Here is a 15477-nt window from a genome sequence, read left to right as displayed (position 1 = left end):
TCATGATGAGATTAAGGTATTTTATCATTTTGAAGGTGTTATTCACAAAAAACTAATTACTGATGGTACTATTCAGGTATAGTGTAACAATTGTCAAACAATATAGTCACTTAAATTGGTTTCATTATATACTTCAGTTTGAAAACAGTCATACTGCAGCTGAAACATTATGTACAATACAAATAGTGCTGTAGAATGTTTGTGTTCAGAAATGAGGCAGAAGACCTCAAGTTTTAAGTTGACTGTCAAAAAAACTATATGTCAGGCATGTTTCCAAAGAAAAACAATATCTATATATAAATATATGTATAATTTTTTTTTTTCAGTTAGATCTTAATTCCCACAGCAAAGGCAAATTCTTCATCGTCTTCGCTTCTCAACACTGTTTGATGTGTTTCTCCATAATGATTGTTTTATTCCAAAGTTTCAGCATTGCCTGCAGGGCCTTTGACTTCATTTTATTATTTTGAGCTTTGCTTTAGATGGTGCTTACTGTGGAGCTGAATAACATAGTTACAGTATCTCCCAGTAAGAAAATGAAAACCCTGCACATTTCTGTTGAAGGCAGTCCATAAGTTTATGACATTCCACATAGCAAGAAAGCAGAAATTGATTCTTCCAGGGCATCTGTCTGCCCCTTTTTTTTATTCCCACACAAATATGGTGGCGCTCATAAACACTGCCTCTTTGTTGAATCTTCTGAATAGTGTGTCCCCCAGCTTTGAATCAGTAATTGGGTTCTGGCTTTTTACTGATATCATGCAAGTTTAAAACAATTGTGTCGTCTTGGAAGTCCACCAACACTAATCACAAGACTGGAAGATTGCTTAGTTATTGCATTGCATCCCTGGAATAGAAAATGTTTTGTAATGATAATTAGTGCGCCTGGATCCGACTCAAGTCCTTGACCCTTTGAAAAATAAATCAACCTTCCGTTTCTCTGAATAGCCAAGTAAAAGGAATTATTTGAGATCATTCGGTGTACTTTGATAAATTGTAGTTGTGATTGTAGCCTCATACATAGAAGGAGAAACAGGTGTTTAATTACCTCATCAGAGCAGCATGGCTCAAGTGCCCTCTGCTCCCCATTGCACTTACAGAAAGGCCTAATGATGCCGATTCAATGAGGCGGAGAAGCATGATAAATACTGAGGAGACCGGGGAGGAGATGAATGCGCTGCAGATGTATGAAACTGGATGGGTTTGGTTCTAAACTCATGTGTCAGTGACAAACTAAACGGTCTTTGATTTTGCCATAGATTACACTCAAATGTGATATTAATGTATAGCTTGAGCAGAGTCTATTATAGATGGTTAGTAATGAGCCAGACGTGGAGACTGGTTGCTATAGTGGATATGGATCATTGCTAAATCCACCACCGACAAATATCCCTGAATCTAGCATAGGCTTTTGAAATTGGTGGTTGTACAGCATGCCATTGTGTACACTTAGCTGTACTTAGCTGTACATGTTCCTTCCTGACCTCTTCTTCTCCATCTGGACAGTGACAAAAATATCATTAAAATCTAGAGACAAAGATGCCAACTTGGCAGCTCTTGCTATACATTTTAATTGGTGCTTTTAAGTTTTAATATCGGACCATTATATCTCAGTTTTAAGCAACCTACTGTAGTTCCACATAAAGAGGGGCTTATTATAATGGCATCTTTCACAATTTGAAATGGCTTATAGTCTTTAGACAGTAATTATCTACGATTAGACATGGCATGAATGTGACCTCGTATAAAATGGCATGAAATACCACAAAGCCTGATGCAAGACGAATGGAGAGGCATTCTATTATTGCTGCTTGGGTAGCACTTATGAGAAAAGATGTGCGCAAAGCTTCAATTTACTTCCCTGTAATCCTGTGACGATGGAGATCTGTAGAAGTAATCATATAAATCTATTTGGTCAATGGTAATTTTGTTCGAGCTCAACCTCTGTTTAGTGGTAATAGCATTGTATAATTTAACCATGTTCTTCTCACTTGCAGTGAGGTGTATGTTTAAATTCACATATCTAACCTAGATCTTTCCATCCCTTACAGAAATCCAAGGTTTCTACATTTGAGAAGATGTGGGCCTTTATGAGCAGCAAGCCGAGCACTTCCCTTGTAAAGTCTATTGAAGATGGGATTCAGAGAGTGCTGAAGTCAGACTATGCCCTCCTTATGGAGTCTGCAACTATTGATTACATTACTCGGAGGAACTGTAACCTGACCCAGGTGGGAGGGCTCATCGACAGCAAAGGCTACGGCATCGGCACCCCCCAAGGTAAGACATGTAAATACATTTGAGACACCGAGCAATATAAAAATCCCCCGCTTTTGTATAGGTTTTCTGTTGCCTTTTAGAAGGATGAGGATGAGTAATTGCTTTTTAGACAATGCAGCATCATAATACATTTTTAGAAACCAGTCAGACAGCATGCCAAACCGTGTTTATGAGCCTTATTATCACAGAATCCAGCTGGTGTTTCTGCCAAAGTAAAACGGGCCTTATGTTGCTTTCAGGCTCCCCGTACAGGGACAAAATCACCATGGCAATCCTAAACATCTTGGAGGACGGGCGCCTACACATGCTGAGGCAGAAGTGGTGGAGTGTGAGCAGCTGCTTAGACGAAGAGCGTCACGAGACAGGCCCCTTGGGTATTCATAACCTGGGTGGGCTATTCATCGTGCTGGCATGTGGACTAGTGCTCTCCATTTTTGTGGCGATTGCTGAATTCCTCTACAAGCTAAGGAAGACTGCAGAACATGACCAGGTATATATCCCGATAAATTACACGCGAGAAATGTTCTTTATTTCATATTTATGTTGTGTTTCAGATGGATGGAAAACAAGTCAAACGTTCATTTAATTACGCTCCACTAGGATTTCGGTTTTATTCAGCCTCGATTTTAGCGTCGAAGTTTCCATGCCTTTGTTGTTATGACACTTATTCAACATAGCCTCTAACCCAACGCCGTGCTCTACTCATGGTTTTTAGTTCAAACACGTTATAAAGGGATTTGCATTCCTGTGGATAATCCCTATGAGTACTTGAGCCATAACACCACAACATTTGCTTATTTTATCAGGCATAATTGCAAATTGGAGCATAGAGAATTAATCCATTATTAGTCATTGGAGATGTCAGAATAGCATGAACTCCTAACTGTTCATAATCACTCATTTGAATCATGCAAAGTAAGTAGTTGCACGCATGCTCATGCATCATACTCCTTAACTCCCAGGAGCAATATTGAACCGTGGCCAGACTACGTGGGGTGCTGGTGAGATTTGATTTTGCTGACAGCCATGGGCGCGCACACACCATCTGTAACGACCTAATGCATGTTGTGCTCTTTAGACTGTCAACGCTCACTGCTGTCAGAACAATTTAAAGCTAAGGCATTTACCCCCCCCGTCCCTTTCCCGTCTTCTCCTTCTTGCTCTCCTCCCCTCATCCTCCCTTTTCACCCAGAGGTCTTTGTGCAGTGTCATGGTGGACGAGATCAGACTGTCGTTCACCTACGAGAGGCGGGTGAAACACAAGCCTCAGCCTCCAGTCATGGTGAAGACGGATGCAGTGATCAACATGCATGCCTACAACGACCGCCGACTCCCGGGAAAGGACAATATGAGCTGCAGCACTGGGATGACCCCCGTGTTCCCGTGACAATGTGTTCCCCCCAGGGCAAGAGCCTCCTGAGCAGCGTGTCAGGGGGGGTACCAGAGACTAGAGACAATGGCATAGACGGGATAACCAGATTCACCATTAACCACAATGACATGGGGACACTAACTAAACATGGGCATCTCAAAATGGCAGCCTCAGCCACACAGGTATGACAACATTCACGACTGTATTCCAAACCACAAGAGGTAAAAGTAATATTTGCAAGAGGCTGGGGGAAATCGGTTTACCCAAATGATCAGTTTCAAGTCTGATGTTTACGTGCGCAACACAGAAACACAAGAAAAATATAGACTGTTCAAGGAAACAGTGAAAAGACTGACGAAATACGGACAAAAGCAAGAAGAAAGGCGGTGTTAAGAATGGCAATAAATCAGATATACATGGAGGACAAAGAGCAGTTTTAGTTGGTGATCAGTTTTGCCCCACAATTAAATGATAAAAAAAGTTCCTACTTTCATCCTGTTTTATACAAGCTTCCAAATGGCTTTTGATGGCAGTAAATAATGTTGCCTCAAACATGTTTTCGAGGCTTCAATGGTTATCTTTGAGTCATAGGCTACAGGTTATGAGACGAGATGTTTTGGTTTGCTGGAAGAGTATCTGCAGTATTGCTGCTGTTGGAAACCCATGGAGAGTCAAAACTGTTGGAGTTGATTAACTATATTGTAACACACAAGCAATTCATTATAAATGCAGAGATTGATTTCAGCAAAAGTACATTCTATGTCAAAAGGAGTTTTAACATAATGAAATTAGATAAAATATTGATTGCCAAAGATTTGAATATTCATCATAACTAGGTTCAGTACAGTTCAGGCCAGTTCCTGCTCACCTTGTTTTTAATAGAGCGCTAATATTGTGTTCAATGCAAAGTCAATATGAATGGTTGAAATGGGACTAAGGGGAGCAGTTTTTCCAACCATGCAAGGCAATATTAATACAAAGCAAATGTTAATTGTGGCAGTGTATTTTACTTGCCATCTGAAATGATTGTTGACAACAATATTTGCATAGGAAGCATAAGGAGAAAAAAAAGGATTTTGAAATAGAACATCTCTCCTAAACACAACAAAACATAACGAAAAGATCTTGATTTCCAAAAAATCTGTTAAATACTGAGAACATAAACCAATTTTAAACATTTGTTTGTTAATCTTTGATCAAATGGTAACAGGTCTGTACTTATAAATACACAGAAAAATATATTAGGTCACAGAGACAAAAAGATTAGATACTGTGACCTCCAAACTTTTTTTATTTTGTATTAAATGTACATTTATTGGTGCCATATCCATAAAACAACATTCTAGTCCATGTGTGGCGACAGGATTATTTAACATCCAAACTCATTCTGAAAACTTGTTTCAACAGTTTCTTAATTTGTGTGATTAATGCTTTTTGGCAGGAAACAGATTGTTTAGCATCATGCAACTGATTAAGAGGGTTTGGTTTTAACTGTGAACACATTTTGAAGGTTATCTCAGACTTGAAAGTCACAAGCTTTTTCTGTTTAATTTCCCAACGTGGACAGAATAAATCTATATGTGTAGTGCGTGAAAATGCTGAACGATAATGTGATGAATAGATAAGATATGATGATTTTGTGTGGTCATGTTGACTTTCATGCCGTTTGAGTAAGTGTATATCTTCAGCAAATGTCATGCCGTAAGAAGATTGAGGAGTCTGTCAGCTGGGGGCCGAACGACCAGCAAACCTCTGTGAGGTTTACGTTGTCGATACGTTGAGTCAAAAAAACACTTATCTATGATCCAAGGAAAGTCCAATCTGTAAAAGTTAGCATTGGTTTGGTAGAGATCCACTGTATAATTGTCTATCGATTCCCTTCTGCAGAGTAGAGTATGTAGATAAGATCAGCAGGAGAAAATGTATTTTGCTAAATTTATACTGTTATAAATGAATTCTGTTCACAGTCAAATATGTTCTAGATGCTATTTATTTCATTAGAGAGGTCACTTTAACCTACTTCCTCACTTTACCCCAGTTCCACAGCCCCAAACCTTTTTTATTTATTTAATGGAAATGCATTATATAATAGTATATTGGATAACTATCATCCAGTTGGAAAACTATGTAAATCCTCGTTTATGATGACCGATATTTCTACAAGGTGAACGTGAAATGGAAAGAATTTAGGGGACACTCTTAGAATAGGGAGACTTAGGGTTTATCTTGTGTAACTGGACCTTTACTGCTCTTATCCAATTAGGACCTTGTCTTTGGCTGCGGCTGACTCGTGGTTACAAGACGTTGCTGTTACCCTCATGTGTACTGTAGCTTTCCATGGAGGTGATTCAAAGACTCAAGTTTGCTTGTATGTCACCTCTGTAATATGTGAAAATAATTGAAAAATTCATTATAATCAACATTTGTTGGAATTACAACAGGGTTTCGGATTTGGCTGATTCAGTCAGTTTGGTTACTGAATATATACATCTTTTTTATAAATTAATGTGAATAATAATGTCATTTTACACAAAAATGGTATGAAATGTGAGAGAAAAGTAATTCAAAATGTAAGCTACATATCCTGTGTTCCATTAGAAGTGTGTGATTATGAGTTTAGATTTTCCAGCAGTCACAACAGTATGCCTTTTTATGTATACCTTTCTTTTTAGTTGCACAGCTTATATTATTTGGCAGAAAACCTCTCGAACAATACGATACATATGTTGGTACCAACCAGGGTTTTCTTTGTTGACATGCAGAATTTCTATGAATATAGTTTTTGTAAGGTTTTGTAAAAAAACAGGGGGGAAAACGATCTTGTTTTCCTAGTAACTGTATGTGTTAAGAGAACATTAGAAAGACTGACATCCGAGTAGAACATGGGGACATGAATCTAAATATTATAGAAAAGGTGTTGAATTATTTTCTTTTTAACACATTGTGAATAATTCAATTGTACAGTTTGCTGTATGGGTTATATGACATTTTAAATAAAAAATACAAACGTTATCTCCCCTACTGATTGATTGGCGTTTTGTCACCCTGCAAAAAACATGAACATTTGGCATGGTAGTGAAATGTGAGTTCCTTATCGTTGGATATTTACCATTTGCCCTGTAAGTCTTACAATCAAGCAATCATTAGGTTTTTAGGCTAAATGTACCATTACCATTTATTACCGGATTATAGCAACATGATACATTTAGATTAATGTGGATAAGATTTGATCAATGACAGCAGGGATCACAGCACTATCTAAATATAAGGTACAACCAATGAACATCAAAAGCACAGTGAATCATTAAAAGCAAGCAAATGTAATGGACCATAATAACAATTTTAGAATCATTGACTTTGAAGAAAACTAAGATTCCCAAATTGTGCACCGCTTGCATTCAGATTAAATATCCCATTGTGCATAAAGTACACATAACAAGCAATGTTTTGTTTAAAACATATCATGCTGATCCAATTGTTGAATGCCAAACTATTTAGTATTTTCCCTTTTGGGAGCAGCATTATGTGACTGAAAGTCAAATTGAAGGGGCACACAAACATGGTAAACACACGCCTTGGTTAATAAGCGTGATTATTATCGACAATATGTTTTGCCACATATTAAGGTCAAACAAAGCAAAACAGATTATACTACAAAACTCACAATGACATGATTTAGATACTAGAGAAGAGATGAGCAAACAGCTGCCTGGGTAGGTAGCATAATACAGGTCGGTAACTTCAAAACAGACTAATGCATATGGCAGCTCTCTGTGCCCAAATAAACGAAAAGAAGGAACCTTTGAAGGCTGAACATCTAAAAGATCTCTCAAAAGTGTCTCAGGGACAGGTACACAGAGTTATTCAGAACCATGAAACCTTTCCGAGGTAACATACACTGCCTTATAAGAAGAAGAGCCTTTTTAAAAAGCAAGGATTATTTTTGTTTTTACATTTTGAGAAAACAAATATACAAGTATAGAAACAGCAAGCATGCAACAGCTGGATGTAAAGCCACTCAGGTCTATGTCGAAAGTCAAAGTAAACTTTATTGTCAATATGTCTGTGTGTGCACAGACAGAGAGATCGAAATACCGTTTCCCACAATCCTGAATATAAAACAAATATATATAAAAATATATATGCAAATACGTATATACTTATATATACACAATCAAAAGATACATTTATACACATGCACACATTAAGACCTAAATGAAAGCAAAACAATCAAAAATAACAGTCGCTTCAGAAAGCTGAGTATTGCAAAACTACAGAGAAAAAGCGGAAGGAATGAACGTGTGTGCCTTCAATTGTGTTCATGACTGAATATGTGTCGTGACGTGAAGTAGCCATCGACTGCAATAGGCAGAGTTTAACCTTGCTGGCTACTGATGGCAGACGTGCCTGTTGAGAAAGCAAGGGGAAACCCCAGGCCACAGCGTTGAGGAGCAGTGGGCGCATAATGAGCGATGGGCAGGGGCCTTGTACCTAATGGGAAGATTTATTATCTCTCACTATCAATTAATCCCTTCGGACAGACCGGGGCCAGCAGGAGCGCATCAGGAGTATGTAAAAGAGAGAGAGAGAGGGAGGCAGAGGGAGGACGGGAGCCAGACAAATGAAAAGAGAGATTTGAAAGGACATGAGGTTGAGGGAGCAGGAGCCGTAGGGCGAAATGGAAAGAGATGGGGTGAGAACAGGAAAATGGCAAAGAGAATTAGAGAATGATTTGAAAACCCACACAAATTTGAGAGCTCTATCGAGAGCAGAGGGACAAGAAAAAATGGGTAATAATGACAAAGTCAAGAAGGATGAAAAGTTGCTAATAAGATAGAGAGGAAGTCCCTCCCCTTCCGGTGGAGTTCCATGGGACCTTATTTCGGAAAAATCATGCAATGAAGTCAATGGAGAGAGAAAGATTATCTTCTGATCCCGTTTGAATTGTGCAACGAATTACACATATGATGTTTGTCAATTTAAAAGATAATTTTGCAAGTCAAAAAAATAAAAATGTGTCGTAAAACTGTGAACACATTTTTTTTGTGTGAAGCACTCAATGAGCTACATCTCCCGTCTCGCACCACACACCAAGACGGCCGTCACGTTGGAACATCTCACTTCTTTCTTTCAGAATGAGGCGGAAAGTGTTAAAAGAGGTGAAAACCACTCCAAGTCTGGGCATGTTGAGAGCTGTACACACAAGGGGAGTTAGTCGGTTCCATAAGAGCCAGCATGCGGGACCGGGATTCTGGGATTTGTATACTTTCTAGTTGCGTATTTTTCAACAGTTTTACGACAAACTGTGACTTTTTTTTCCTTTTTTTTTTACATAGAAATGATTTTTTTAAGATTGACAAACATCATATGTGTAATTCATGGCACAATTCAAACGGGATCGAAAGATACGTTTTCTCTCTCCATTGACTTCAATACATCATTTTTCAGAAATAAGGTCCCATGGGGCGGAAGTAGATGGGCGTGACTTCGCCACTCTATGGGGACAAGAAAAATGAATTTGGGAAATACATGAGATTTAAGTAAAAGGGAGAGCAAATAATGAGTGAAGAAACAGTAGATACAGAGAACTCAAGACATCTGGGAGACTCCAACTGAATGTTGATGACTGAACCAACACTGTGAGCTACTTTTAAGATAAGCTACATGTTCAGCTTAACATAACAATCAGCTGGACTGCTGGATAAACAATGCAAATAAACTTTGGAAGAGGGTCAACAAAATAGACAATTTTAAGAAATGAGCCATTTTCGAAAATATCCTACACAGTTACTAAATGGATTTTAATGAAAAAATGATTCCATTCAGAAGCAGTTGTATGTGGTGGTGCTCAATTATGTTGGAGTGGCTTTTAAGAAAATGACTTTCTGTTCATAATGGAAAGTCTACGTTTCATGTTATGTTAATGGCCTCAGACTAATGTAGAACCATAACACATTTATCTAGAGTGGTTTTGCATAGTGTTGCGTATGAAGTGCAGCAGAAGGATTGAATGAAAAGACTTGCTGTGCTTTGACAGTCCTCTATATCAGTCGTTCTCAACTGGTGTTGAATGGGTCACGGATGTGTGAGGGGAAAAAAAGTGATTTATTTTTATTTTGAAGGCCCGATTTCCTAACGCTGTGCATGCAGTATGCGTTGGACTGGAAGTACCGGAGACCATGAACGGTTTTGAAAACGTCTGTCACGTAGTGATCATCTTCTCAATAAAACATATTTGCTGATGTTAGTCTTCTGGCCAATCAGAATCAAGATTGTTGCCGGAAGTCCCCACGGAGAATAACTTTGCGGTAGAACTACTCTTTATACATCCATGGGTACAACTTCAGATACAAATGAACACATAATGAAATATGACCCCCGGTTTGATGATTGACAGGTCGCAGAACAATGGGGGCTATCTACCCTTACCCACAAAGTAACTCACACAGACAAGTTCAGCTGTCAGAACAAAGTGAAAAACAAACAATGGCATGAAATATTATTAAAATGTCGGGTTGTAATATATTTATTTATTTTCTTCTCAGAGTACCAGAATGCGTAGTTTATGTTAGTATTTCTAAAAATCTCCTGGGGTTGGGTTTTCAGCATGTCACGTTTGTATGTGATACAGTTCAGCTTTGATCCCATCATCTCATTAAACCTTTTTTTAAAGCATACTTTAGTTCTGTGAAGGGATATAAGGGATGTATGCACTGTACTTCACTTTAATTAATATTGTATGCTGAAAAGCGTATATTACAGCACGATTTTTTGTTGAATAGATTTGAGTGGTTCAAAATGTTGGGTCGCGATTTATTGACAAAGTAAAAAGTGGGTCCCGAGGCCTGACCAGTTGAGGACCACTGCTCTATATCATGTCCTCACATTTATTCTCTCGTATTTTTCTGGACTGTGCCATGTTTGATAAGTGTACTGCTGCATGGAGAGTACAACATAAATCTGACCTCCAGCGTCTTTGCCATTATGGAGACTTCCTCGGTCCGTCGCTCATGCACGCTCGTGGCGGTTTTCTCACTCTGACGGCACATGTCCGGACCAGCGCTCTCTTTGATGACCTTGACAGGGCCGTCAGTGGGTGATGTTCTGCTTGACACTCCAGGGCGATGTGCTGGAGCCCCATGGCTGTGCATCATCGACCCATTTGGGGGTGAATGGATGTCGGGTCTGTGCCATGCTCATCTCAGTTGACCCACTGGGTGAGAGACCCATCTCAGTTTAAGCCGCAGCAGAGGATTGGCTTGATAGGAAAGCCAGTGCGCGCTGAACCTTATTATAGGCAATGTCATCATCCAAGAAAACTGAATTCCCCCAAGGAAGTGTGAGATATGTGTAAAGGATGCCGCTGAATGAAAATGTTTAGGAGAAATTAAGTTAGAAATCACCTTCAAACAGAACAACAAAGGGTATTACAAACTAGGGCATGGACAGCTACTTTAAGGTAGTGTTGCATCAACATACGAACATATAGTTGACTTTTAAGCACGTTTTTAAATTCTGTAATAACTTCATTATATTGATCATTTAAGTATACTAGTGGAATCAGTCTTCCCCACATCGGATGGATCATTTTGTGGGTTGTTTTTGACAGCAGATTTGACATTTTTGCCAAATGATAACGGAACAAAAGAGGAGCCACAGAGAGAAGTTAGAAAAGGGAACAAGCTGCCAATCTCCAAATCTTCAACGAGGTAATTCTAATTGACAATCACAATAATTTATCACTTTTGTGCATTCATGTCAAAAGAAAATCTAAATCCTAATTGGGTCCAGAGGCCAACATGAGTCTTATCAAGTGAAATAAAGTGATGCATCTCACTTATATAGTTTCAAAATCATGTGGGCTGTGTGCCAAAGACGCTGGATAACCAGACTTTTAGTAGGTGAAAAGCACTGTCCATCCGGGTAACATTAAAAAAGAATGAACAATTAATAAAGGCGTTAATCACAGCAAATCACAATGCTCAAATGAGTGGTACCACAGAGAGAACACTCATGCATATTCTACCTTCCTTAATGAGCTTGGCATTACATGTATCATATTTGTACAGCGAGGCACCATATGGCATGGTGTTGGAATGAGAGAAAACCATTGTTTACACCAGTATCAGAGCGTTATTCTCACACCATCATGTCGAATTATCCATTTGGCTTTAGGTGAAATCGCTTGATAGAGACAGTGCCTGTTAAATGCCTTAGTGCTTTGCTCTTTCTGTTCTTTCTTTGACCCTTATAATGACTTGAATAGAGGCTTTTCATGAATATAAATAAAGAACTAGATAAAAGGCAATTTCATCCAGTGTACATAATATAATTATCTCGAACATTTAATGTAGAGCAGTGTTTGTCAAGAAGGTACTGTGCTTTTAGTTTAAGAATCGCATTTAGCGGTCACTAATAGGTTCAACTCTTAATTTGCGTAAATGACTCATTCCTCTAGAGAGAGTCACATGTCAATTATGTGCAAGTATACTGTAAAGCTTACACTCACACTAAAAGTAAGAATGCACATGATGCAATAAATGCATCTTTCAAATAAAAGATATGTGCCAGCATCTTGGACCTTACAAAGAATAGTGAAGTCCGGCAGTGGCTCAGTCAGTAGGGGCTTGGACTGGGAGCCGTAGGGTCGCCGGTTCAAGTCCCCGACCAGACCTAAATATGGAGTGTGGACTTCTACTTGGAGAGGTCCCAGTTCACCTCCTGCCCTGCCGTGGTGCCCTTGAGCAAGGCACATTCAAGCAGACAGTTGAAATAAATACACAGCCTATTTAAATATTACTAATGCTAGGTAAAACAATGTGGATGTTAAGCTACATTAAAAACATAAATAAATACAAATCACTGCGAATTGTAAGGTAAAGTGGAACTTAAATATACACAGACGAATCCAGAAATGTTGGTGCTTCTCTTCTGCCCAGACAATGAATAATAAAGCAGCCATGCACCTTTGAGATGAGCTGGATGAAATGTTAACACCATGGATGTTTCAGTGAAGGCAAGGCAAGGCAAGGCAAGGCAAGGCAAGGCAAGGCAAGGCAAGGCAAGGCAAGGCAAGGCAAGGCAAGGCAAGGCAAGGCAAGGCAAGGCAAGGCAAGGCAAGGCAAGGCAAGGCAAGGCAAGGCAAGGCAAGGCAAGGCAAGGCAAGGCAAGGCAAGGCAAGGCAAGGCAAGGCAAGGCAAGTTTATTTATATAGCACTTTTCAACACAAGGCAATTCAAAGTGCTTTCCAAAAAATGAAAGAGATTAAGAAAATGGCATTTAAAATCAGTCATTAAAAAGAAAAGCTAATAAAATAAATATTAAAATAAAAATACATGGATAAAAGTTACAGTGCAGTCAATTAAACATTAAAAGAAAAAGTACATGGATCAAAGTTACAGTGCAGTCTAAGATATGAATAGTTCAATTAAAAGCAGCGACAAAAAGAAAAGTCTTCAGCCTGGATTTAAAAGTAGTCAGAGTTGCAGCGGACCTGCAGGTTTCTGGGAGTTTGTTCCAGATATTTGGAGCATAATAACGAAACGCTGCTTTTCCATGTTTAGTTCTGACTCTGGGGACAGAAAGCTGACCAGTCCCTGAAGACCTGAGAGATCTGGATGGTTCATCATTTAGCAGGAGGTCAGAAATGTATTTTGGGCCTAAACCATTCAGTGCTTTATAAACCAGCAGCAGTATTTTGAAATCTATTCTTTGACACACAGGAAGCCAGTGTAAAGACTTCAGAACAGGAGTGATGTGATCCACTTTCTTAGTGTTAGTGAGGACTCGAGCAGCGGCGTTCTGAATCAGCTGCAGCTTTCTAATAGATTTTTTAGTGAGACCTGTGAAGACACCATTGCAGTAGTCGAGTCTACTGAAGATAAAAGCATGGACAAGTTTTTCCAAATCCTGCTGTGACATTAGTCTTTTAATCCTAGATATATTCTTTAGGTGATAGTAGGCTGATTTAGTAACAGTTTTAATGTGACTGTTGAAACTCAGGTCAGAGTCCATGACTACACCTAGATTTCTGGCTGTATTTGTTGTTTTGAACATTGCAGACTGAAGCTCAGCGCAAACTTTTATACGTTCTGACTTGGCTCCAAAAACCATTACCTCAGTTTTATCTTTGTTTAATTGGAGAAAGTTCTGACACATCCAGTCATTGATTTGTTCAATGCACTTACTCAGTGTTTGAATTGGAGCATAGTCTCCTGGTGAAATTGTGTAGTGGAAATTTCCTAATATCCTGATATGTTAAAACCAAATGCTTCTCATTTGGTTTAGATGTGCTGTTTGCTCTATCTGTCCTACTTCAAGGCCACAGAGCTGTTTTGGCCACTAGGTTGAGACTCACACAAAGTCACACTGTGTCAACTTCTACAGCTCAAGGCCAGGTGTCTAATAACAATGTGACCGTGTGAAGACAGATTTCTTACCTTCTCATCATTTCTACTATATAAGCTTCGCTATAATATTGAACTGCGCACACTCGCGCAGACTATCCTATACTCTGTGAGACCTGTGTCTATATTTTATTGTAACTGATGTTTATTCGAATAAACATCACCGGAAAGACAACTCTGTCTGTTTCACCATTTGTTTGTTTTCTGACTTGTACTCTACAGTATTGGGGTTTTTAGATTTCCATAACAATTGGTGCTGCGAGCAGGGTCACTGCAAGTTCGATTGGGAACACCTACGAACGCTGGTTGGTCGCTACAGAATCCTCGGATTCCCTCTACCCCGCGACAAAAACAGTACGGGACGAGAGGACCAGCGGCGGGGGTGGAACTGATTGACTTCACGAGACCAAACGGACTTAGAAAGGCTTTCCAATACTGGGTGAGATGTACAATGTCTAAATTGTTTAAAGTTAAACGTAATTAAAACTCCATGACGTTTATGAAAAGGGCTACTCGAAGAAGGGGTTATCCCGTCGTAGATAGTGGGTTTACGATTAGTTTTTTACGTGAGTTGTACTGTGAAACAAACATCACATAGGGTTTATCCCGTCGTAGAAAGTGGGTTTACGATTTAGTTTTTTACGTGAGTTGTACTGTGAAACAAACATCACATAGGGGTTATCCCGTCGTAGATAGTGGGTTTACGATTAGTTTTTTACGTGAGTTGTACTGTGAAACAAACATCACATAGGGTTTATCCCGTCGTAGAAAGTGGGTTTACTATTAGTTTTTGCACGATTTGTACTGTGAAACAAATGGTGATTTTGTCATGGGAACAAGGCAAAGTAGGGGGCTTGTACACCCTCCTGAGGGCCCGATTGTAGACGTCATGAGAGTAAAATATGGTGAGGACAGTCTGTCTAAATTAAATATATGGACGGAACTGTTCGGATTTCCAAAGGGAGGTTTTTGAGTAAATTAAAAATCAAGAGACTAAAGTACTCAGATATTGTACTTGAATAAAAGTAGAAGTACCAGAGTGTTACAGTAAAAGTCCTGCATTCAAAATGTTCCTCAAGTGAAAGTAGAAAAGTATTCTCATCAAAATATAGTGAAAGTAGCGACAGTGAAAGTATTCATTGTGCAGATTGGTCCATTTCAGAATAATATATATGATATGTTTTATAATGATTGATCATGAAAGTGTTCTCAAAGCTGGTAAAGGTGCAGCTAGTTTGAATGGCTTTGTATACTGCAGGGTAGCTGGTGGATTTACTCCAGGTGGAACTAAAGTCTGATTCAACACTTGATTAGATTTCACATCGTTCATCCAGATCTGTGAAGTAACTAAAAGTATTTTTAAAAAAAAATAGTAATCAATGATGTTTTGAGAAGTTATTTGGCTGATTGTTTTTATATCAG

At 39.0% G+C, this 15477-nt stretch overlaps 1 protein-coding gene across 1 annotated transcript in view; it reads left to right on the top strand.

The window, feature by feature from the left end:
* The window catches only part of LOC117557272 (glutamate receptor ionotropic, kainate 3), a 92173-nt gene extending 85512 nt beyond the window's left edge, over nt 1-6661 (top strand). Inside the window, exons 14-16 of the mRNA XM_034233027.1 lie at nt 2052-2277; nt 2517-2767; nt 3470-6661. Coding sequence (XP_034088918.1) covers nt 2052-2277; nt 2517-2767; nt 3470-3664 — 672 coding nt within the window. The 3' untranslated portion in view covers nt 3665-6661. The remainder of the gene's footprint in view (nt 1-2051; nt 2278-2516; nt 2768-3469) is intronic.
* The last annotated feature ends 8816 nt before the right edge of the window (nt 6662-15477 follow it).

This window comes from Gymnodraco acuticeps, unplaced genomic scaffold (assembly GCF_902827175.1).
Source record: "Gymnodraco acuticeps unplaced genomic scaffold, fGymAcu1.1, whole genome shotgun sequence".
In the NCBI taxonomy this organism is placed as follows: Eukaryota; Metazoa; Chordata; class Actinopteri; order Perciformes; family Bathydraconidae; genus Gymnodraco; species Gymnodraco acuticeps.
The sequence above is the reverse complement of the archived record's forward strand: the minus strand, read 5'-3'. Positions and strand labels throughout refer to the sequence as shown.